Source organism: Salmo trutta, chromosome 6, assembly GCF_901001165.1.
Source record: "Salmo trutta chromosome 6, fSalTru1.1, whole genome shotgun sequence".
Classification (NCBI taxonomy): Eukaryota; Metazoa; Chordata; class Actinopteri; order Salmoniformes; family Salmonidae; genus Salmo; species Salmo trutta.
The window spans coordinates 28,261,075-28,285,744 of NC_042962.1; the positions used below are offsets into that span (position 1 = coordinate 28,261,075).

The 24,670-nt window shown below is 42.7% G+C and overlaps 1 protein-coding gene across 1 annotated transcript in view; it reads left to right on the top strand.

Annotated features, from left to right (window-relative positions):
• Positions 1 to 13,466: 13,466 nt before the first annotated feature.
• Positions 13,467 to 24,670, top strand: part of malrd1 (MAM and LDL receptor class A domain containing 1) — a 117,349-nt gene continuing 106,145 nt past the window's right edge. The window contains exons 1-4 of the mRNA XM_029756079.1: positions 13,467 to 13,799; positions 15,712 to 15,846; positions 16,064 to 16,152; positions 16,251 to 16,412. Of these exons, the coding sequence (XP_029611939.1) occupies positions 13,625 to 13,799; positions 15,712 to 15,846; positions 16,064 to 16,152; positions 16,251 to 16,412 (561 nt within the window). The 5' untranslated portion in view covers positions 13,467 to 13,624. The remainder of the gene's footprint in view (positions 13,800 to 15,711; positions 15,847 to 16,063; positions 16,153 to 16,250; positions 16,413 to 24,670) is intronic.

Here is a 24,670-nt window from a genome sequence, read left to right on the forward strand (position 1 = left end):
CACAAATAGAACTGTTTGGCCATAATGACCTTCATTATGTTTGGAGGAAAAAGGGGGAGGCTTGCAAGTCGAAGAACTCCATCCCAACCGTGAAGCACGTGGGTGGCAGCATCATGTTGTGGGGGTGCTTTGCTGCAGGAGGGACTGATGCACTTCACAAAATAGATGGCGTGATGAGGTAGGAAAATTATGTAGATATATTGAAGCAACATCTCAAGACATCAGTCAGGAAGTTAAAGCTTGGTCGCAAATGGGTCTTCCAAATGGACAATGACCCCAAGCATACTTCCAAAGTTGTGAAAAAATGGCTTAAGGACAGCAAAGTCAAGGTATTGGAGTGGCCATCACAAAGCCCTGACCTCAATCCTATAGAAAATGTGTGGGCAGAACTGAAAAAGTGTGCGTGGAAGGAGGCCTACAAACCTGACTCAGTTACACCAGCTGTGTCAGGAGAAATGGGCCAAAATTCACCCAACTTATTGTGGGAAGCTTGTGGAAGGCTACCCGAAACATTTGACCCAAGTTAAACAATTTAAAGGCAACTCTACCAAATACTAATTGACTGTACGTAAACTTCTGACCCACTGGGAATGTGATGAAAGAAATAAAAGCTGAAATAAATCATTCTTTCTACTATTATTCTGACATTTCACATTCTTAAAATAAAGTGGTGATCCTAACTGACCTAAGACAGGGAATCTTTACTAGAATTAAATGTCAGGAATTGTGAAAAACTGAGTTTAAATGTATTTGGCTAAGGTGTATATAAACTTCCGACTTCAACTGTGTGTGTGTGTGTGTGTGTGTGTGTGTGTGTGTGTGTGTGTGTGTGTGTGTGTGTGTGTGTGTGTCAGTCAAAAGTTTGTACGCCTACTCATTCAATAGTTTTCCTTTATTTTTACAATTTTTTACATTATAGAATAATAGTGAAGACATCAAAACAATGAAATAACACATGGAATCATGTAGTAACCAATGTGTTATTTCATAGTTTTCTACAATGTAGAAAATAGTAAAAATAAAGAAAAACCGTTGAATGACTAGGTGTGTCCAAAGTTTTGACTGGTACTGTATATCTCATTAGGTTGTATGTAGTTTTAGATATAGGCCTATTGTAAATGTGTCATTGTAACGTCATCTATTTTGCTAAAATAAATACAAATACACACAACGTTAAGCTACATAGTCATTTGACAGAGGTAATGAACTGTCCATTGTTCAGCACAGCAATTGATAAAACAGTACCGTGTATGAAAAACAAGTGGTTCTGAGCTTATGTCAATATTACACAGGTAAGCTAACGGTTACAGAAATCAGGAATGCAGACATGCTCTATAGACCTCTATCTACAGTATAATAGTGACTGTGTCGAACACACCACCACCTGTTGTTATGTTCGGTACCTACTGACCAAAAAATATGTTATGAAATAAATGTATTTTTCAATGACATGTAAAGGTCATAAAATACATGTTTAAGGAAATACAGGCAGGCACCACATTACTGCAAGACAAAACGGCTCAATCAAGCTTGAAAATGTAGTGGAATGGGGTAATGTCTTGGTATGAGGTGGGAAGAATGCAATACATTACCTTGTATGCACTACTAATTACATTATTGTGGAAGACACTCCTCTAAGAGTATGACTTTGGATGTTTGAGAAGGTTTGAATCCTAAGCAACCTGCGTACACATTGTTGGAAGTACAAGTAACCAAGATAGCTGCTGTAGTAGGTCAAAGCTATGTGCTGGAAAACCTTGGTAGAGCATGGGTGAAGTACGCATTGTGGCGCTCCTGTGGATTTCCTTTCTTTTTTTCGGCTTCAGACCAATGCCTACTTCTCACTTAAGCATTTTTGTTTTGGTTTTTAATTGACATTATCAGAGAAGAGAGTGGATGTCATTGAGGGGTGGGTTTTAATTTACTGTGGATAATAACATAGTAATTAAAGGAACCATACTTAAACTCCTAGAGCATGTAGGTTAGTGTCTGTTTAATCAACAAAATCTTCCCGCTAATGATCAATTAGCTTCCAGAATTACCCAGGTAATTCACTTTGAAACAGCTGATGAAAGGGGATGTTTGTGCTTGCTTTCTCTCCTTATTCCACAAGTAGTGTAGGAGAAGTGTATGCAGGGATGCATGCAGATTTTTATTTAATCTTTATTTAACCAGGCAAGTGGGGCGCAGGTAGCCTAGTGGTTAGAGCGTTGGGCCAGTAACCGAAAGGTTACTGGATCAAATCCCTAAGCTGACAAGGTGAAAATATGTCATTCTGCCCCTGAACAACGCAGTTAACCCACTGTTCCCCGGTAGGCCGTCATTGTAAATAAGAATTTGTTCTTAACTGACTTGGCTAGTTAAGTAAAGGTTACATTTAAAAACTTCTTCAGGATTGGTGGGTCCCCTGTGGGACGGTTGAGCTAACGTAGGCTAATGCGATTAGCATGAGGTTGTAAGTAACAAGAACATTTCCCAGGACATAGACATATCTGATATTGGCAGAAAGCTTAGATTAACAATAATTTAACTGCACTGTCCGATTTACATTAGCTACTACAGTGAAATAATACCATGCTATTGTTTGAGGAGAGTGCACAGTTTTGAACATGAAAAGTTATTAATAAACAAATTAGGTACATTTGGGCAGTCTTGATACAACATTTTGAACAAAAATGCAATGATTCTTTGGATCAGTCAAAAACTTTGCACATACACTGCTGCCATCTAGTGGCCAAAATCTAAATAAGACATGGGCTGGAATAATACATTATGGCCTTTCTCTTGCATTTCAAAGATGATGCTACAAAAAATACAAAAAACCTTCTTTTTTTCCCTTTGTATTATCTTTTACCAGATCTAATGTGTTATATTGTCCTACATTCCTTTCACATTTCCACAAACTTCAAAGTGTTTCCTTTCAAATGGTACCAAGAATATGCATATGCTTGCTTCAGGGCCTGAGTTACAGGCAGTTAGATTTGGGTATGTAATTTTAGGCAAAAATGTAAAAAAGGGGCTGATCCTTAAGAGCAGGCCCTTTCCTTAAAAGTCAGATAAGAACAAATTCTTACTTACAATTATGGCCTACAATGGGGAGGGGAGGATGTAATGTAACTCACATCATTTCTACAAAGGGTTAATAGCACTAGGATGACGTATTCTCAGATTCCTACTGAGGGGACACATGCACAACATTTCACTCCCTTTTCCATATCTCCTCTTTTCTTCCCCTGTGGTAGCCTAGTGACTGACGAAGCTGTGTCATGGTGGAGCCGGAATGAATATGTAGAGGGGTAGCAACTCCGGTGTCTGTCCAATCGGGAAGCATCCAGCTGCAGATTATGCGTGCTGACACGGTGTGGTCTGTGAACCTCAAAGCCATGTGCAGGTGTCTCACACAAATACACCAATCAGGCCCCCGAGGACTGGAATTGCCCACCCCTGGGTCTAGCTAGTAAACACTAGCAAGTACTTAGCTTCTAATTTAAATGTAATTTAACCACCCATGCTGTTGGTGGCGGTAACGCACCATCCTATCTGACACCATTCGACATCCTGTCTCATCTCGTATGTCTCACAGAGTCTGTGTCATGAGAAGGTATCTGCTGGAGCCAGACCCTATTTGTCCTCTTTGCTTCTCACAAATTATGTGCAGGTTCCGGTTTAGGCACATTAATAAATGTGGCTTGCTTTGTTGTATAGCCAAAATCAACATTTTATGGGTGTGTGTTGCAAACAAATTCATTTCTAATTAGTTTTTTTAGAGCAAGATTATTCATATTTTTAAAATTTCCCGAAATCATAAACCCAGGGACGTCATGCATGGGAGAGGAATCTTAAGCTGAATAGCTTGGCTGTTGACACATTTGTTTTTTATTGGTCGCAAACACCTCTGACTCATACACTATGGCTATGTCCTAAAGGGCACCCTATTCCCTTTAGTTACAATACTTTTGAACAGAGCCCTACGGAGAGTGACGGCTGTGAGAATATAATATGGACCACTGGCAGACAGATGGAATTTATAAGGCTCAGTTGGTCTACGGTGTAGTCAAGGTTTTCACCTCCCAGCAGATTCTACCTGAAGAGTAGGTGCTCTTTTGCACTTATCACATCTCTCCAGTTATTCTTTTTTAGATTTACAGTATAAAAATTAGGGCACGATTGCTGCTGCGCATGGAAGTACAGAATACATTGAGCAGCGTTCCAAGCACCTTTCCCTTGATCAGAGAGTTAAAGTGCCAAAAGAGAAGGGCCGCTCTTACAGCTGTTGTCTGCAGGTGTGAAGATGAAACAACCCTCTCACATGATGAGTTCACTTCAGCCTGCCATGAATAACTGGTCTGCTTCTCAAATGGAACTTCGTTCACTTTACAGTGCACTACTTTTGACCTGGGCCCATAGGTCTCTGATCAAAAATAGTGCACTATATAGGGAAGAGGGTGCCATTTGGGACTCATCCCGGGACTTGGTCGGGGTAAAAGAAGCAATGACATCAAAGCAGTGAATAATGTACCATCTCCAAAACAAACGGAGTGGAAACGGAATGCGAACGCTTTTCCCTTTTAATACATTCTAATTAACAGCCTGTCTAAAAGCAGCAGGATGGAAAAAGCTATTATGAAGACGAATGAAGAGTCAACAGGACTTAGGTTTGGTCTGTTTTCCCCTTCTCCTTTGCTGCCCATAAATATGAATTTCTCTGTGAACTGTTGTGTAGTTAGCTCAACAAAGACAGTAATCAGTTTCCCGGCATCTGCTGAATGGAAATCTTGCTCCAGTGGTTCGGGAGGAACGGCTATGGAAATTTTAGAGCCTTTTGCAAGGCCAGTGTTTTTAAAGGCTCTGGTGCGTTTTCACCCATGTCTTTGTATATCGGTATTATTTTACCACTATTTTCATGTTGTGAGTTCTCTTGTAGGTATGATTTTAAAGTTTCATATATTGATGTGTGTATGTTGTAGCCAGGCCTACCTTGTCTGTCCCTCATACACTATTGTGCAACCGTATTCATGTGATTTCTGTCTATGGACTCGCCACTATATAACTGGCATGCCATTACCCAAGGATGTGTGCATCCCAAATGGCACCCTTTTCCCGACAAAAACTTGTGCACTTTAGGAAGTTCTTTTCCAAAACGCTATATATCCATATTCAGAAATGTTGGTAAATTTGATTTTATTGTTTAAAGAATTTATGAAAGAGATTGGTGTGTTTTTCACTATCCTAATCATGGCATGGGGTTGTTCAATGATAGATGTATTTGTTTGAAATCTATCACTTGGTTTAATTTCAGAGATACAATCATGTTTTTTTGCAAAATGCTATATATCCACCTCAATCTCAGAGAAATAAGTAGACAGTCAAATGTAACAAATAACTACATTTGTAATAAAGAACTGTACAAACAATACAATATACAATACATGGCCAAAAGTATATAACAGTTAAATGTAACAAATAACTATATTTGTAATAAAGAACTGTACAAATGATACAATATACAGTGAGGGAAAAAAGTATTTGATCCCCTGCTGATTTTGTACGTTTGCCCACTGACAAAGAAATGATCAGCCTAGAATTTTAATGGTAGGTTTATTTGAACAGTGAGAGACAGTAAAACAACAAAAAAATCCAGAAAAACGCATGTCAAAAATGTTATAAAATAATTTGCATTTTAATGAGGGAAATAAGTATTTGACCCCCTCTCAATCAGAAAGATGGTGGCGAGCTTTACACCACTCCAGCCGACGCTTGGCATTGAGCGCAGTGATGTTAGGCTTGTGTGCGGCTGCTTGGCCATGGAAACCCATTTCATGAAGCTCCCAACGGACAGTTTTTGTGCCGACATTGCTTCCAGATGCAGTTTGGAACTCAGTAGTGAGTGTTGCAACCGAGGACAGACGATTGTTACGCGCTCTGCGCTCCAGCGCTTGGCGGTCCTTTTCTGTGAGCTTGTGTGGCCTAGTACTTCGCGGCTGAGCCATTGTTGCTCCTAGACATTTACACTTCACAATAACAGCACTGACAGTGCCTTTGGAAAGTATTCAGACCCCTTGACTTTTTCCACATTTTGTTACGTTACAGATTTATTCTACAGTTGATGAAATCGTTTTTTACACACAATACCCCATAATGACAAAGGAAAAACTGTTTTTTAGAATTTTTTGCAAATGTATTCAAAATTAAACTGATCACATTTACTCAGTACTTTGTTGAAGCACCTTTGGCAGCGATTACAGCCTCGAGTCTTCTTGGGTATGAAGCTACAAGCTTGGCACATCTGTATTTGGGGAGTTTCTCCCATTCTTCTCTGCAGATCCTCTCAAGCTCTGTCAGGTTGGATGGGGAGTGTTGCTGCACAGCTATTTTCAGGTCTCTTCAGAGATGTTCAATCGGGTTCAAGTCCGGGCTCTGGCTGGGCCACTCAAGGACATTCAGGGACTTGTCCCGAACCCACTCCTGCGTTGTCTTGGCTGTGTGCTTAGGGTCATTGTCCTGTTGGAAGGTGAACCTTTCATCCCAGTCTGAGGTACTGAGCGCTCTGGAGCAGACTTTCATCAAGGATATCTCTGTACTTTGCTCCGTTCATCTTTGCCTTGATCCTGACTAGTCTCCCAGTCCCTGCCGCTGAAAAACACCCCCACAACATGATGATGCCACCACCATGCTTCACTATAGGGATGGTGCCAGATTTCCTCAGTATGTGATGCTTGGCATTCAGGCCAAAGAATTCAATCTTGGTTTCATCAAACCAGAGAATCTTGTTTCTCATCTTCTGAGAGTCTTTAGGTGCCTTTTGGCAAACTCCAAGTGGGCTGTCATGTGCCTTTTACTGAGGAGTGGCTTCCGTCTGGCCACTCTACCATAAAGCAGTGGTGGGAAAAAGTACCGTATTGTCATACTTGAGTAAAAGTAAAGATACCTTAATAGAAAATGACTCAAGTAAAAGTGAAAGTCACCCAGTAAAATAGTACTTGAGTAAAAGTAAAAAGTATTTGGTTTTAAATATACTGAAGTATCAAAAGTAAAAATATAAACCAGTCAGCACTATTTTCTTGTTTTTTAATTTACGGATAGCCAGGGGCTATCTCCAACACTCAGACATAATTTACAAATGAAGCATGTGTGTTTAGTGAGTCCGCCAGATCAGAGGCAATAGGGATGACCAGGGATGTTTACTTGATAAATGCATAAATTGGACCATTCCTTGTCCTGCTAAGCATTCAAAATGTAATGAGTACTCTTGGGTGTCAGGGAAAATGTAAGGAGTAAAAAGTACCTTATTTTCTATATGTGTTATTATATGTTATTTTGTTATTATATGTTATTTTCTATATCTCACCTAGCTACCTTAAGATTATGCACTAACTGTAAGTCGCACTGGATAAGAGCATCTGCTAACTGACTAAAATGTCAAAAGCACATGTTTTACATACATAGCTCATTACTCTATTGATTAATACAAATTAAATTGAAAGAATATGGACAACCCTTCAAATTAGTGGATTCGGCTCTTTCAGCCACACCCGTTGCTGACAGGTGTATAAAATTGAGCAAATAGCCATGCAATCTCCATAGACAAAACATTGACAGTAGAATGGACCGTACTGAAGAGCTAAGTGACTTGGAACCTGGCACCGTCAAAGGATGCCACCTTTCCGGCAAGTCAGTCGGTCAAACCTCTGCCCTGCTAGAGCTGCCCCGGTCAACTGTACAGTGCCTTAGGAAAGTATTCAGACCCCTTGACTTTTTCCATATTTTATTACGTTACAGCCTTATTCTAAAATGGATTACATTTTTGAAAATCCTCAGCAATCTATACACAATACCCCATAATGACAGAGCGAAAACAGGTTAAAAATAAATAACAGAAATCTAATTTGCATAAGTATTCAGACCCTATGAGACTCGAAATCCTGTTTCCATTGATCATCCTTGAGATGTTTCTACAACTTGGAGTCGACCTGTGGTAAATTAAATTGATTGGAAAGGCACACACCAGTCTATATAAGGTCCCACAGTTGACAGTGCATGTCAGAGCAAAAACCAAGCCATGAGGACGAAGGAATTGACAGGATTGTGTCGAGGCACAGATCTGGGGAAGGGTATCAAAAAATTTCTGCAGCATTGAAGATCCCCAAGAACACAGTGGCCTCCATCATTCTCAAATGGAAGAAGTTTGGAACCAGCAAGACTCTTCCTAGAGCTGCCTGCCCGGCCAAACTGAGCAATCGGGGGAGAAGGGCCTTGGTCAGGGAGGTGACCAAGAACCCGATGGTCACTCTGACAGAGCTCTATAGTTCCTCTGTGGAGGGACTGTTGGGGCAGTCACTCCACCAATCAGGCCTTTATGGCAGTGGTGTAAAGAACTTAAGTCAAAATACTTTAAAGTACTACTTAAGTAGTTTTTTGGGGTATCTTTACTTTACTATTTATATTTTTGACAACTTTTACTTATACTTCACTTCATTCCTAAAGAAAAATATACATTACACGAACATTCCATTCCAGCTAAACAATGGATGTGTAGTGTTTTGCAAAAAAAAAAACATTTTAATACACACCCTAAAATATATGAATTACATCTGAGAACAGTCTTATTTTACACACACATGAATGTACCCATAAGCAATCATTTCGGGGGGAAAAACACAAATGTGGAGGTAGCATTTTAGAAATAAACTCTTCATATAGGGATAGGGTGCCATTTGGGACATACTCGATGACAGGAACAGAGGTCAAAGGTGCCTGTGCTAACATCCTTAACAGACTGGTTGCAAATGAGAATTCAATCATACCTAGGTTTTAATATGTACCAGACACTGGGCAAAGAAGATTGTTGCCATACTTTGACAAATGGTTGCAGTGGTTCCCCCAGCCATGTGGACCTAAATTAGATGTCTTTTTTATTTAAGTCACTTACCATGGTGCAGCAAGTTGACCTCTCTCTCTTGCTTGTGAAGGTTAATTGATTCACGGGAGTTACAAATTCATAAGCTGGAAAAGAGAGGGAGGAAGAGAGAGGGATGGAGGGAGGGGAAAGATACCTGGACTCAATTTCCAGACGCTGGCCTAACAAGAGAGCGTGTGGAGGAAACCCGTGTTGTGGTTTAATCAACCTTTTGTTGATTTCATCAATTGCTTCACCTCAAAGTTTCTCATCTTCTACAGAAGAATACACTCGAAAGCACATTACACGTTATCAGTGCATTAATCTGTGCGAAGATGCATTGGAGGAGAATGAAGGTAACTAACCCCCAGTCTATGCCAACCCATCTGAATAGAATACATTCAAGTTAACGGCCAATTGGTGTTTTGCATAGAGGATACATGACATCGTTTCTACGAATATGAACACTGAATGCTTGTAGTTAAATGTATCCATTGATGAAGTCCAACTTTACTTACTGTAAATGAGCTCCTTGGCTCGTTGGGGCAGTTAATGACTTCTGCTGATGATGTCAATTAATTATGCTTAGATGAGACACCTCTAGCTACACTGTATTGTCATTCTGAGTTTCTTCCTGCAAAAGAGGCAAAGAATTATGTCAAGCTGTTTTGCTGTCATTGGCAACTTTCACTGGGGACGGGGGTCATTCTGAAATTGCATTTTTGTCCCCCCCCCAGTTTTATCATTGGAATGTAATACAGAACAAGGCACGTTGTGCTTTAGGTCCATGTGGACATTTTACGTATGGGTGGTCCTGGGAATCAAACCCAGTACCCTGGCATTACAGGCGCCATGCTCTACCAACTGTGTTACACGGAATGAGTTTGACACCTCTGCCCTATATAGCGCACTACTTTTGGCAAGAGCTCTAGTCAAAAGTAGTGCACTATATAGGGGAACAGGGTGTCATTCTTAGTTCCGGCGAGCTGTTGATCGTCCCTCTTGTCCCAGCGTTGATTTTATTTTGGCTCCTGGCCCCTTGTAGCCGCCTGCCGCACGTACTTCTGAATGATATCCTTTACTTATTGATTCATGTGAAATGGAATTATGTTTGAACATACATTTGTAAGTACGAGTGGCCCTGTCGGGCAGAACTAATGGTCCTCTTGCACGTAGTTCATATTTCCATGGAGAGTTAATCTCTCTCCTGTGTTGTACTACAAAGCCCTTAGACGTATAATTGGTTTGTGGTAAATGTCCTTACCTTACATGCTGCTGTGCGTTTTGTTGCCAACCTTACTTTGCTACCTGACAACTTTACGGTTTTTACTTTTTAATTACCGTTTATATTTTTAGTTTATCCCTCACTCAACTTTTTTTCATTCAACTTTTTCACTCCGGACGTTTTATCTGGACCTGGTTCGTCAGGACTTCCAACAGCCGAAGCTAAGTAGTAACATTAACATGATGCCTTCTAATTGCAGTCGTTGTACTCATAATATACAGGAGAACGATCGCCTTACGGCGAGGATAGCTGTGCTGCAAGCCCAGCTTCAGACGCAATTGTTAGGCAAGGGTAATTTCAGTGTAGGAAAGGATGAAACAGCGTCTGTGCCACCAGTAAGTACAGATAGTAACGTTAGTATAAATCCCCTCGCACGGTCCCGCAGCTGGACAATTTTCTCATGGCTTCCGGAGGGAAATGCTGTAGGAATGCTCAACCGGTGTCTCTCATTCAGCCGACAGAAACTTTCAACCGGTTCTCCCCATTAAGCAACGAGTCGGAGTCAGAGGACGAGCCTTCTCAGGTCTCTACTCCACCCGTTACGGGGTCTGAGACGCCGAAGTTTCCCACCATTAGCTCTGACAAATTGAAAGTCCTAGTCATTGGCGACTCCATTAACTGCAGTATTAGACTTAAAACGAATCATCCAGCGATCATACACTGTTTACCAGGGGGCAGGGCTACCGACGTTAAGGCTAATCTGAAGATGGTGCTGGCTAAAACTGGCGAGTGTAGAGAGTATAGAGATATTGTTATCCACGTCGGCACCAACGATGTTAGGATGAAACAGTCAGAGGTCACCAAGCGCAACATAGCTTCAGCGTGTAAATCAGCTAGAAAGATGTGTAGGTATCGAGTAATTGTCTCTGGCCCCCTCCCAGTCAGGGGGAGTGATGAGCTCTATAGCAGAGTCTCATAACTCAATCGCTGGTTGAAAACTGTTTTCTGCCCCTCCCAAAAGATAGAATTTGTAGATAATTGGCCCTCTTTCTGGGACTCACCCACAAACAGGACCAAGCCTGGCCTGTTGAGGAGTGACGGACTCCATCCTAGCTAGAGGGGTGCTCTCATCTTATCTACGAACATAGACAGGGCTCTAACTTCCCTAGCTCCACAATGAAATAGGGTGCAGGCCAGGCAGCAGGCTGTTAGCCAGCCTGCCAGCTTAGTGGAGTCTGCCACTAGCACAGTCAGTGTAGTCAGCTCAGCTATCCCCATTGAGACCATGTCTGTGCCTTGACCTAGGTTGGGCAAAACTAAACATTTATCCAACTACCCGGATAAAGCACTAAATAAACTTCCGTTAGTGCTAAATACGGCTGCTAGCATCCTGACTAGAACCAAAAAATTGGATCATATTTCTCCAATGCTAGCCTCCCTACACTGGCTTCCTGTTAAGGCAAGGGCTGATTTCAAGGTTTTACTGCTAACCTACAAAGCATTACATGGGCTTGCTCCTACCTATCTTTCCGATTTGGTCCTGCCGTACATACCTACACGTACGCTACGGTCACAAGACGCAGGCCTCCTAATTGTCCCTAGAACAGCTGGAGGCAGAGCTTTCTCCTATAGAGCTCCATTTTTATGGAATGGTCTGTCTACCCATGTGAGAGACGCAGACTCGGTCTCAACCTTTAAGTCTTTACTGAAGACTCATCTCTTCAGTAGGTCCTATGATTGAGTGTAGTCTGGCCCAGGAGTGTGAAGGTGAACGGAAAGGCTCTGGAGCAACGAACCGCCCTTGCTGTCTCTGCCTGGCCGGTTCCCCTCTATCCACTGGGATTCTCTGCCTCTAACCCTATTACAGGGGCTGAGTCACTGGTTTACTGGTGCTCTTCCATGCCGTCCCTAGGAGGGGTGCGTCACTTGAGTGGGTTGAGTCACTGACGTGGTCTTCCTGTCTGGGTTGGCGCCCCCCCTTTGGGTTGTGCGGTTGTGCCATGGCGGAGATCTTTGTGGGCTATACTCGGCCTTGTCTCAGGATGGTAAGTTGGTGTTTGAAGATATCCCTCTAGTGGTGTGGGGGCTGTGCTTTGGCAAAGTGGGTGGGGTTATATCCTGCCTGTTTAGCCCTGTCCGGGGGTATCATCGGATTGGGCCACAGTGTCTCCTGACCCCTCCTGTCTCAGCCTCCAGTATTTATGCTGCAGTAGTTTATGTGTCGGGGGGCTAGGGTCAGTCTGTTATATCTGGAGTATTTCTCCTGTCTTATCCGAAGTCCTGTGAGAATTTAAGTATGCTCTCTCTAATTCTTTCTTTCTTTCTCTCTCTCGGAGGACCTGAGCCCTAGGACCATGCCTCAGGACTACCTGGCATGATGACTCCTTGCTGTCCCCAGTCCACCTGGCCGTGCTGCTGCTCCAGTTTCAACTGTTCTGCCTGCGGCTATGGAACCCTGACCTGTTCACCGGACGTGCTACCTGTCCCAGACCTGCTGTTTTCAACTCTCTAGAGACAGCAGGAGCGGTAGAGATACTCTAAATGGTCGGTTATGAAAAGCCAACTGACATTTACTCTTGAGGTGCTGACTTGTTGCACCCTCAACAACTACTGTGATTATTATTATTTGACCATGCTGGTCATTTATGAACATTTGAACATCTTGGCCATGTTCTGTTATAATCTCCACCCGGCACAGCCAGAAGAGGACTGGCCACCCCTCATAGCCTGGTTCCTCTCTAGGTTTCTTCCTAGGTTTTGGCCTTTCTAGGGAGTTTTTCCTAGCCACCGTGCTTCTACACCTGCATTGCTTGCTGTTTGGGGTTTTAGGCTGGGTTTCTGTACAGCACTTTGAGATATCAGCTGATAGAAGAAGGGCTATATAAATACATTTGATTTGATTAGATACTTTCTAGACTAGGGTGGCAAGTAGCCTAGTGGTTAAGAGTGTTGGGCCAGTAACTGAAACGTCACTGGTTCAAATCCTTGAGCCAACTAGGTGAAAACACTGCCGATGTGCCCTTTAGCAAGGCACTTAACCCAAATTTCTCCTCTGTGTCGCTCTGGATAAGAGTGTCTGCGAAAGGACAAATGTAGATTATGTGCAAGGCGCTAGCGGTCTTCAATTGCACTGGCAGCGCAATTAAATACAAAACATCCTATGCAAATGACTAGAGCTTGAAAAACACATTGTTGAGAGGGGTACATTTGACTACATACATTCTGTAATGCTTTTATTACATCCACAGGGACAGCCTTACAGTCCCAGAATCAGGTACACACACACACAGGCCATTGAGTAACAGTCATAAAAGCCATTTATTGACCAGGAACAACAGCTGGGAAACGCGTTCGCTGTCAATCTAAGTAAACTGTGATTCGCGAGGCGCTACCTTTTTGTCGTGTATCTTACTCGTTCTTTTGTAAAAAATAACATGGTTTTATGGAAGAGAAGGGTGAGCGTGTGATTGTGGACTAGCCTGAGTATTGGAATAACCTACCTGATGGCTTTACTGCGGAGGCCTCTGTGCCTGCTGGCCTGCTCTCTGCTCTGTGTCTCTGTGTGTGCTGGGACCTGCTGGCCAGGAGAGTTTACATGTGAACAGGGCTGGTGTGTGTCTGAGGACCATGTGTGTGACTTCACTGACTACTGTGGGGATGGCAGCGATGAGAGAAATTGTGAGTATACATCTCAATGTGTCAGTGATTTACATAATAGTTTGTCTTTCCTTTATTGTTGATTACAGACTACTGTTGAATCATTGATTATTCGGCCAAAGAATAAACCACTAATTAGGGGATGTGTGTATGTAAATTTGGAATTGTGTGATTAGATGAAAAGTTCTTAGATTATGCGTAAAACTACATAACATGTAAAAGTAGCCTCCATCTTTGAGGGGACACAGATAAAGATTATTTGATCAGAGATTGAATGTGCTGTGTCATGACTGTCTTACCAAACCAAACAACACTTCAAACTGAACATTCTGAAAATCTGATCCCATGTTCAGTTTGCTCAATCTAAATGCAGTCCTACAGAAGAGAACATGGCACTGTCCCAAAAATAATTTTAACTGTGAGCTGAAGAGATATTTGAAGTCTTTGATTATATTTTTGATGATATTTGTCCCTTCAGATATGAAAAACATGAAGGTTTTCCACACTTCGTTCCTAGAAACCTAGAATACCTATCACCTCTATCTCAGAGCAATTTAATTTTTTAAAGTGTTCATCACATAGATAGACCCTATTTCACAGTAGACCTATACACATGAGCCTGTGTATAGGTCTACTGTGAAATAGGGTCTATCTATGTGATGAACACTTTATACAAAGATTTACCATTATATGGTCACATGAAATGGGGGAGAGATGTGTATTCAAATGAGGAGATTTCCTGTGCGTTGCGCCAATGGAAATGCACAGAATGTTTACCACATGCACATGTTCTAACACCTAGGCTGGCGAACCACATGACTACCTAGAGTAGCCCTAGTAAAGACAGACAGACAGATCAATATTTATGCTACTAGTCCTCCACTGCTTCAGCTCCATGCATTCCAATATGGCTAAGTCCCAAATGGCACCCTAGTCCCCTATATAGTGTATTACTTTTGACCATGGCCCATAGGGCTCTGGTCAAAAGTACTGTAGTGCACTACATAGGGAATAGGTTGCCATTTGGAACACATCCTATGTCTTTAGAGATACTTTGGCTATGTACAGCCATTTAGCTTAACCTATAGCTCTCTCATAAACCACCTCTCCCTGAGTTTTATTCACAAGGTTCCCTCAGTGACCCTAAAGCGGGTATGTCAATTCCCCAAAAATATATATTTTTTTTTCCCACCCTTTTCTCCCCAATTTCGTGATATCCAATTGGTAGTTACAGTCTTGTCTCATCGCTGCAACTCCCGTAAGGACTCGGAAGAGGCGAAGGTCGAGAGCCATGCGTCCTCCGAAACATGACCCAACCAAGCCGCACTGCTTCTTGACACAATGCCTGCTTAACCGAGAAGCCAGCCACACCAATGTGTCGGAGGAAACACCGTACACCTGGCGACCGTGTCAGCGTGCACTGCGCCCGGCCCGCCACGGTAGTCACTAGAACGAGATGGGACAAGGATATCCCTGCCAGCCAAACCCTCCCCTAACCCGGACGACGCTGGGCCAATTTTGCGCCGCCCCATGCGTCTCCTGGTCGCTGCCAGCTGCGACAGAGCCTGGACTCAAACCAGGATCTCTAGTAGCACAGCTAGCAACCTCGATGCAGTGCACTGCGCCACTCGGGAGGCCAACACCGCAGTTTTGACATAGGGCCGTAAAGTAGCACTTAAGGGAGCATAAGCAGGTCTGCTAAACAAATGGTTCTTTATGATGCCTACAATACAACCTACAGTGGAACCCTGCACCTCAGAGGGCTCTTAAACTACTATGTAGTCCATAGGGCAGTGGTCAAAAGTAGTGAACTACAGTATATAGGGAATAGCGTACCATTTGGGACACAGACTCACGGTGTCCACTGGCCGACCTGCTGTGTTCTGTGTTTCTGAATGTTCTTGGTGGTTCTAATATTTTTTGGGGGGTGAAGGTTCTGGATACACTAGGTGTGACTTTGAGCAGGGGTTCTGTGACCTGTTACCCAGCTCTGAAACACACTTAGGATGGACCAGAAGAACAGGGTTCAACACCACCGGACCCAAACACGACCACAACAACCAATCAGGTACCGCAATGATGAACTCAGAATTTCAGAAGCTACTTTGGTAAATGATTTGGGCCATTCTGGAACATGATGCACAGATTTGCCAACTCAAGAACATTGGACATTTTATAAGATTCTGTCTAGTTCTTTTTACTATCTCTCTCTCTCTCGCTCTCTCTCTCTCTCTCTCTCTCTCTCTCTCTCTCTCTCTCTCTCTCTCTCTCTCTCGCTTCTCCAGCTCATTACCTGGCTCTGTGGCCTGTGACAGGAGAGACAGCACGGGCTTACTTGAGGAGTCCTGTGTTCCTGCCCTCAAAGACATGCTGGGTAAAACACACATTTAATAACACCTGGTTAACCCTGCCATTGTGTTAACTGGCTGTTACCCTCCTTTACTAACATGCCACATGTCCTCCCCTCTACAGGTGACCTTCTATCACCATGTGGGGGTGGTGAGTGGGTCTTTACAGGTCCTGACCCAAAAATATCCACTAGGTTGGAGCCACTCGGTGTGGAACCGGTCAAAAACACAGGCACACACATGGCTACGGACAGTGATACCTTTCACCAGTGCTCACCAATTCCAGGTCTGTATCAACCTGCCTCACAACTTTCACCTGTCATTCACAATCACAAACCATACAGTTGCTGGCTGTACAGTTTGGTAGGTTATATACTGCATGACTAAAGTATGTGGACACCTGCTTGTCGAACATCTCATTCCAAAATCATGGGCATTAATAAGGAGTTGGTCCCCCCTTTGCTGCTATAACAGCCTCCACTCTTCTGGGAAGGCTTTCCACTAGATGTTGGAACATTGCTGCAGGGACTTGCCTTCTTTCAGCCACAAGCGCATTAGTGAGGTTGGGCACTGATGTTGGGCGATTAGGCCTGGCTCGCAGTTAGCATTCCAATTCATCCCAAAGGTCTTCAACGGGTTTGAGGTCAGGGCTCTGTGCAGGCCAGTCAAGTACTTCCACACCGATCTCGACAAACCATTTCTATATGGACCTCGCTTTGTGCATAGGGGGCATTGTCATGCTGAAACAGGAAAGGGCCTTTCCCAATCTGTTGCCACACAGTTGGAAGCACAGAATCATCTAGAATGTCATTGTATGCTGTAGCGTTAAGATTACCCTTCACTGGAACTAGCCTGAACCATGAAAAACAGCCCCAGACCATTATTCCTCCTCCACCACACTTTAATGTTGGCACTATGCATTAGGGCAGGCAGCGTTCTCCTGGCATCCACCAAACCCAGATTCATCCGTCGGACTGCCAGATGGTGAAGTGTGATTCATCACTCCAGAGAACACATTTCCACTGCTCCAGAGTCCAATGGCGGCGAGCTTTATACCACTCCTGCAGAGGGCTTGGCATTGCGCATGGTGACCTTAGGCTTGTGTGAAACTCCCGACTAACAGTTCTTGTGCTGACGTTGCTTCCAGAGGCAGTTTGGAACTCGGTTGTGAGTATTGCAACCGAGGACAGACCATTTTTATGCGCCTTAGCACTCGCCGGTCCCTTTCTGTGAGCTTGTGTGGCCTACCACATCGCAGCTGAGCCATTGTTGCTCCTAGATGTTTTCACTTGACAATAACAGCACTTACAGTTGACCGGAGAAGCTCTAACAAGGCAGAAATTTGACGAACTGACTTGTTGGAAAGGTGGCATCCTATGACAGTGCCACGTTGAAAGTCACTGAGCTCTTCAGTAAGGAAATTTTACTGACAATGTTTGTCTATGGAGATTGCATGGCGGTGTGCCATGCACACCGCCATATATAGTGTACATATAGTGTACATATAGTGTACATATAGTGTACATATAGTGTACATGCAACCATAAATTGGATTGCAGACATCACAGATCAAGAGCTAACTATCTTGTCGAATCCCCAAGCTGGCAAGATACAAATCTGTCGTTCTGCCCCTGAGCAAGGCAGTTAACCCACTGTTCCCCAGGCGCTGAAGACATGGATGTCGATTAAGGCAGCCCCCCACACCTCTCTGATTCAGAGAGGTTGGGTTAAATGCGGAAGACACATTTCAGTTGAAGGCATTCAGTTGTACAACTGACTAGGTAACCCCTGTCCCTTTGTCTCTGTTTGTGGTTTTGCATGTATTGTCATTTTTGACCATTAAGGCATAAAGCTGTCAGGCATAGCGTGTAGCATTAAATGGGGGTCCCGAGCCTCTTAGATTGTTCTGACCCAAATGAACTCTACTCTAGCCATCTGGACTGAGCTGAAACCTATTAATAGTGTCCTCCTCTGCTCTACAGACACAGACCGGGTCTCACCACCCTGTTGTCTGGTCCCTCACCCCTTCCGTCACCCCTCTCTCTGTCTTTGTCTCGACCATCTGCTACTGGGACTATCCAGCTCCACGTCTACACAGCTCCAAAATGGCCGAATGATTCATGTAATAGAGGTCAACTCTGCATGTATGCTGACATTCCGTTTCACTTTGAGACACAAATTCATTTTCCGATCATACAGGACATGTCAGAGGATTCAGTTTGATGAAATGAGAGTTTTGAATTATATCGATACAGTGACTTGGAATGCTATCTGTCCAATGATCTGTCCATCAGAATGAGGGCGATATGCAACATGCATCAGTCTCTTGTTGACAGAAATATGAAATGTTGAGTCATAGCATAATGCTGATGTGGGTAATGACACAAGCCATTGATTCATGTAGTCATAAACCAGTCCTAATCAGATGAGTTGTAAAACTCCACTGTGGAAGATGTAGCCTGTGGACTTTGAACAGAACAATGGCGAATTAGGCTGATAGCAGAGACAGGAAAGAGAGATAAAGGTTTTCTCAGATGAACACAGTCCTAAGATGCCTTAGCGAAGTGCATTATCAACCATACACACTTGGACACGTGGTGGACACAACTGAGCATGAACACCACACATACACAGTGGCGTGTCCAGAACATTTTTGAATAGGGTGGCCAAGGTGGGGCACAGACCCAGTTGAGGGGGGCAATAACATTTTGAACCTTAATCGATGGAAGGTGGATTTTTTGTTCTATATAATTAGGATGGTTTAACACATGAAATGCTTCAGCATAGGTTTGGCCCACCCCTAAACTTTTCCTCTTCAAATAAATCATAAATCAATTGCAAAAGTCTTGTTACAGTGCTTTCATTCAAGGTCAGGATTTTGTATAAGGGTATTAGCATACAGCAGTAAATCCACTTGAAAGTGCCATCCAGAGTGCAAATTATACCATAACATTCGGGAGTCTCTATTTTTTTTCATGGGACCTCCTATATGGCCTTTATAGTAAAGACATAATTTAACTGTAAAAGTGTATTACCTTTTAATGTGTCATTAACACAACCAGTCATAATGTTTTTATCTGGTTGTCAAACAAATCACTTCAAAAGTAGGTTACCTGCGCACGTTCGTGCACTTCAAAATAAGTCCAGCGTCCGCCATTTGAATGGAAAGGGACATCTATTACAACCACCATCATCTTAAAGGCCCACCTCAGAGGAAGATGCCCCACCTATTTCAAGTAATTCCTGTCCTAGAGCGGATATTATCCTAGAGGTGAAAGCACCATCAGTTAAGACAGGCTCCTTTACTGTCAGGTGAAAATAACTGTTTCAGAAAAAGACTACAATTCTACCTGTCAGGAGATGAGTCTCAGCTAAACCGTGCCTATACAACCTTTTGACATGTTGAGGGTTGACGTTTGTCTGACTCTTGCTGTTTGATAATTCCAGTGATACCGTGTCGTATTCCTAACGTCATTAATATTTGGACATGCACACGGACATCACCAAATAGCTATATTCTTTGTTCTCTCTTATCATTTCCGGAAGCTAGCTAGCTATGCGCTGGGTGTACAACATATTAGGAACACCTGCTCTTTCCATGATATAGACTGACCAGGAGAATCCAGGTGAAACTACAATCCCTTATCGATGTCACCTGTTAAATCCACTTCAATCAGTGTAAATAAAAGGGAGGAGTCAGGTTAAAGAAGGATTCTTAAGCCTTGAGACAATTGAGACATGAGCTGTGTTCAAATACTCATACTAACCGTACTATTCGTGACGTAAATTGAGCATGTAGTATTCTTATTGGTCATAGTATGGAGATAGTTAGTATGCCAAACGTTCCAAAATACGAAGTATACAAGAAGTGGACACTATTTCCGTCCATGTTGCAATTCTTCAGAAAATGGGCCTGGCTTCACAACGTTTTCAGATTTGAAGAACATGGCGGAAAATATGCAGCTGAATTCATATTCATACATATTCATACATACATATTCATTGCTTTAACTAATTATGACAAATGTTAAGAAAACGTTGAGCAGTGTAATAAGGTCATGACTTTTCAAATGAGTTCCGTTACACATTATGTTGACTGACAATTTGTTAGCTACGCTAGCCTTGCGAACCACAAAGCATGTCATTACAGCAGTTGCTTGTATGTACCCGTATGTTAGCTAGCTACCTAATGTTAGTTGGCTACTAATATATTGAACTTGCCGGTATAACTATATGCTATCTAACAACCCAACGTTTATTGACTTGATTATTCACGTCATTTTTAGCTTAGCTAAACCGTATAGTCAAAGCCATTTTGGGTTTACTACCATTTTATTTCGGCATTTTTATTGTTCAGAAATATGGTGGGTACTCTCTTCGTTCGCAGGACTTTATCCTGCTAACTGTTCCAAATGTCCGAACTGAATTTGGTAAAAGGGCTTTTATGTACTTTGTGCTATCGGCTTGGAACGCCTTACAAAATACTTTTAAACTGGAAGAACTTGTCCTGATTGGTGTTTTTAAATCACTGATGAAGGATTTTGAGGCTGATTCCCTGACCTGCAAATGTTTTTAATTTGCTAATTTATGATTTTGTTATACCCTTGTGAATTCTATGGTTTTTAATAGATTACTTGTAGTTTTTCATGTTGTCTGTCTGTAATTGTGTAATGACTTGGTGCTGCCTATCTTGGCCAGGACGCTCTTGAAAAAGAGATTTCAAATCTCAATGAGCCCTTACTGGTTAAATAAAGGTATTTTTGATTTTTTTTAAATTACCTGTTTTTGACCACAGGCCTGCCGTTGACTGGATGTCCTTTGGGTGGTGGACCATTCTTGATACACACGGGAAACTGTTGAGCGTGAAAAACCCAGCACCGTTGCAGTTCTTGACACACTCAACCGCTGCGCCTGGCACCTACTACCATACGCCGTTCAAAGAGACTAAAATCTTTTGTCTTGCCCATTCACCCTCTGAATGGGACACACACATCCATAGCTGTGTTCGAAAACTCATACCAACACAATGTCTACTACACACTTAATGAGTATATACTACATACTATTAGTTAATTTTAGTATACTGTAAACGAACGGTTTCCTTTTAGTTGAGTGTACTAGCGCTTCGCCTGTCTACTGAAAGTTGATGCTGTTGCTATGAAACTTCTTGCTAGCTTGTTAGCATAACAAATTACTATCTAGACATCTTACGACTTCATTAACCATGTCCATTGAGAACGCACAACGACTATTTTTATTTTCTTTATTTTCTTTAACCTTTATTTAACTAGGCAACTCAGTTAAGAACAAATTCTTATTTTCAATGACGGCCTAGGAACAATGGGTTAACTGCCTTGTTCAGGGGCAGAACAACAGATTTTTACCTTGTCAGCTCGGGGATTCAATCTTGCAGCTTTTTGGTTACAAGTCCAACACTCTAACCACTAATGTACCTGCCACCCCAATTGATAAAAGAGGGCAAAGGAGGCTGACACAGACGGCCTACAGTTAGTCAACTGACAGTCCACAATCTGGTTTCAGAGCTGGTCATGGGTGCACCTCAGCCACGCTCAAGGTCCTAAACGACATCGTAACCGCCATCGATAAGAAACATTACTGTGCTGCCGTATTCATTGACCTGGCCAAAGCTTTTGACTCTGTTAATCACCACATCCTCATCGGCAGACTTAGTAGCCTTGGTTTCTCAAACGATTGCGTCGCCTGGTTCACCAACTACTTCTCTGACAGAGTTCAGTGTGTCAAATCGGAGGGCCTACTGTCTGGACCTCTGGCAGTCTCTATGGGGGTACCACAGGGTTCAATTCTTGGGCCAACTCTTTTCTCTGTATACATAAATGATGTCGCTCTTGCTGCTGGTGAATCTCTGATCCACCTCTACGCAGACGACACCATTCTGTATACTTCTGGCCCTTCTTTGGACACTGTGTTAACAACCCTCCAGACGAGCTTCAATGCCATTCAACTCTCCTTCCGTGGTCTCCAACTGCTCCTAAACACAAGTAAAACTAAATGCATGCTCTTCAACCGATCGCTGCCTGCACCTGCCCGCCCATCCAGCATAACTTCTCTGGACGGTTCTAACTTAGAATTTGTGGACAACTACAAATACCTAGGTGTCTGGTTAGACTGTAAACTCTCCTTCCAGACTCACATCAATCATCTCCAATCCAAAGTGAAATCTAGAATTGGCTTCCTATTTCGCAACAAAGCATCCTTCACTCATGCTGCCAAACATACCCTCGTAAAACTGACCATCCTACCAATCCTCGACTTTGGCGATGTCATTTACAAAATAGCCTCCAATACCCTACTCAACAAGCTGGATGCAGTCTATCACAGTGCCATCCGTTTTGTCACCAAAGCCCCATATACAACCCACCACTGCGACCTGTATGCTCTCGTTGGCTGGCCTTCACTTCATCATCGTCGCCAAACACATTGGCTCCAGGTCATCTACAAGACCCTGCTAGGTAAAGTCCCCCCTTATCTCCGCTCACTGGTCACCATAGCAGCACCCACCTGTAGCACGCGCTCCAGCAGGTATATCTCTCTGGTCACCCCTAAAGCCAACTCCTCCTTTGGTCGTCTCTCCTTCCAGTTCTCAGCTGCCAATGATTGGAACGAACTACAAAAATCTCTAAAACTGGAAACACTTATCTCCCTCACTAGCTTTAAGCACCAGCTGTCAGAGCAGCTCACAGATCTCTGCACCTGTACATAGCCCATCTTTAATTGAGCCCAAACTACTACCTTTTCCCCTACTGTATTTATTTATTTTATTTATTTTGCTCCTTTGCACCATATTATTTATATTTTAACTTTTAACCTTCTTCAAACTACAAATCTACCATTCCAGTGTTTTTTCTTGCCATACTTTATTTACTTTGCCACCATGGCATTTTTTTGCCTTTACCTCCATTATCTCACATAATTTGCTCACATTGTATATAGTCTTATTTTTTTCTACTGCATCATTGATTGTATGTTGTTTTACTCCATGTGTAACTCTGTGTTTTTGTATGTTGTCGAACTGCTTTGCTTTATCTTGGCCAGGTCGCAATTGTAAATGAGAACTTGTTCTCAACTTGCCTACCTGGTTAAATAAAGGTGAAATAAAAAAATTAATAAAAATGGGCCATTATCCCTATGGAACGCTTTCGACACCTTGTGGAGTCCACGCCCTGACGGATTGACACTGTTCTGAGGGCAAAAGGGGGTGCAACTCAATATTAGGAAGGTGTACCTAATGTTTTGTACACTCAGTGTATATCAATGCATTATATAAATTGTGGCTGCGTATCCGCCATAGAAATAGAATATAAGCTCCATTTATATGGATAGCCTATTGAATGGTTTGGAGCTTGTATTTAAGCAATGGGCGAGTTTTGCATGGCCCGGTGCCCCGGGTGGGTGGAGATTTCTCTTTAGGATCAATGGAATGGTTGAAAATGAGCAAACACTACACACCTGCGGCACCGGGCAATGCAAAACGAAATTGCCTAAAATGTTAGTGGTCAAAACTATTCATCTTGGGGCGACAGGGCAGCGGGGTTCTAAAATGCAATCATACAGTATCACACAATTTTACCATTTATAAAATGATCATATATTACTGTTTTTGCAGACTAGCTAAAAAATTTGTCAAACTTGACAAATTATCCAATGTATTATGATCATTTTCTGGTATAATAATGATCATTTGCTGCACTCCTTATTTTAATTTGCTCCATGGCAAGGCGGCCAAGTGTAGGGTAGTCACTAGTTAACACAATTTTCTATCACGCCTGCTCCCGCTCCCTCTCTGGCACTCAAGGGCACCAGGCTGCCCTTCATTACACACACCTGTCACCATCATTACGCGCATCAACGCTCACTGGACTCCTTCACTTTGTTGATTGACTTCCCTATTTCTGTCTGCTCCTCACTTTGTTCCCTGTGTCAGCATTATTGTCGTTTCCGTTTCCCCTGTCCAGACGCTGTCCGTATTCTGTTCCTGTCCATGGTCATTAAATGTTCACTCCCTGCACCTGCTTCTCGTCTCCAGCGTCGATCCTTACAATTTTCTTAAAATCAGATTTTAAACCTAACTCTCACCTTAACCCTAACCTTTACCACAATGCTACCATTAGCCTAAATCTAAACTCATAAAGCAATTTTTTTCATGAATTTGTACAATATAGCCTATTTTGACTTTGTGGCTGTTTTATCTAGTGGAAACCCAGGTGTAGGCTACATAGAAAAGCTGTTTGGCTCTCAGAGGACCACAGGTGTTTCTGATTAATAAACATTGTAATGCTGGTGGGTGTTAATGGTGCTTTCAAAACAACTTGGAACTCAGGGAAAAAACTAGGTCAAATCATGATGTCAGGGATCTTCAGGTTGGAAAGGCGGAGCTCTAAAAAGATGCCAGAGTTTCCAACTTGGAATTCCGAGTTGGATGACCGATTTGTCTTGAGTGCACTGAGCACGGCATAACATTTAAATAAAACCCAGCCCTGAAACAAAATGTTGGCTCATAGGAAA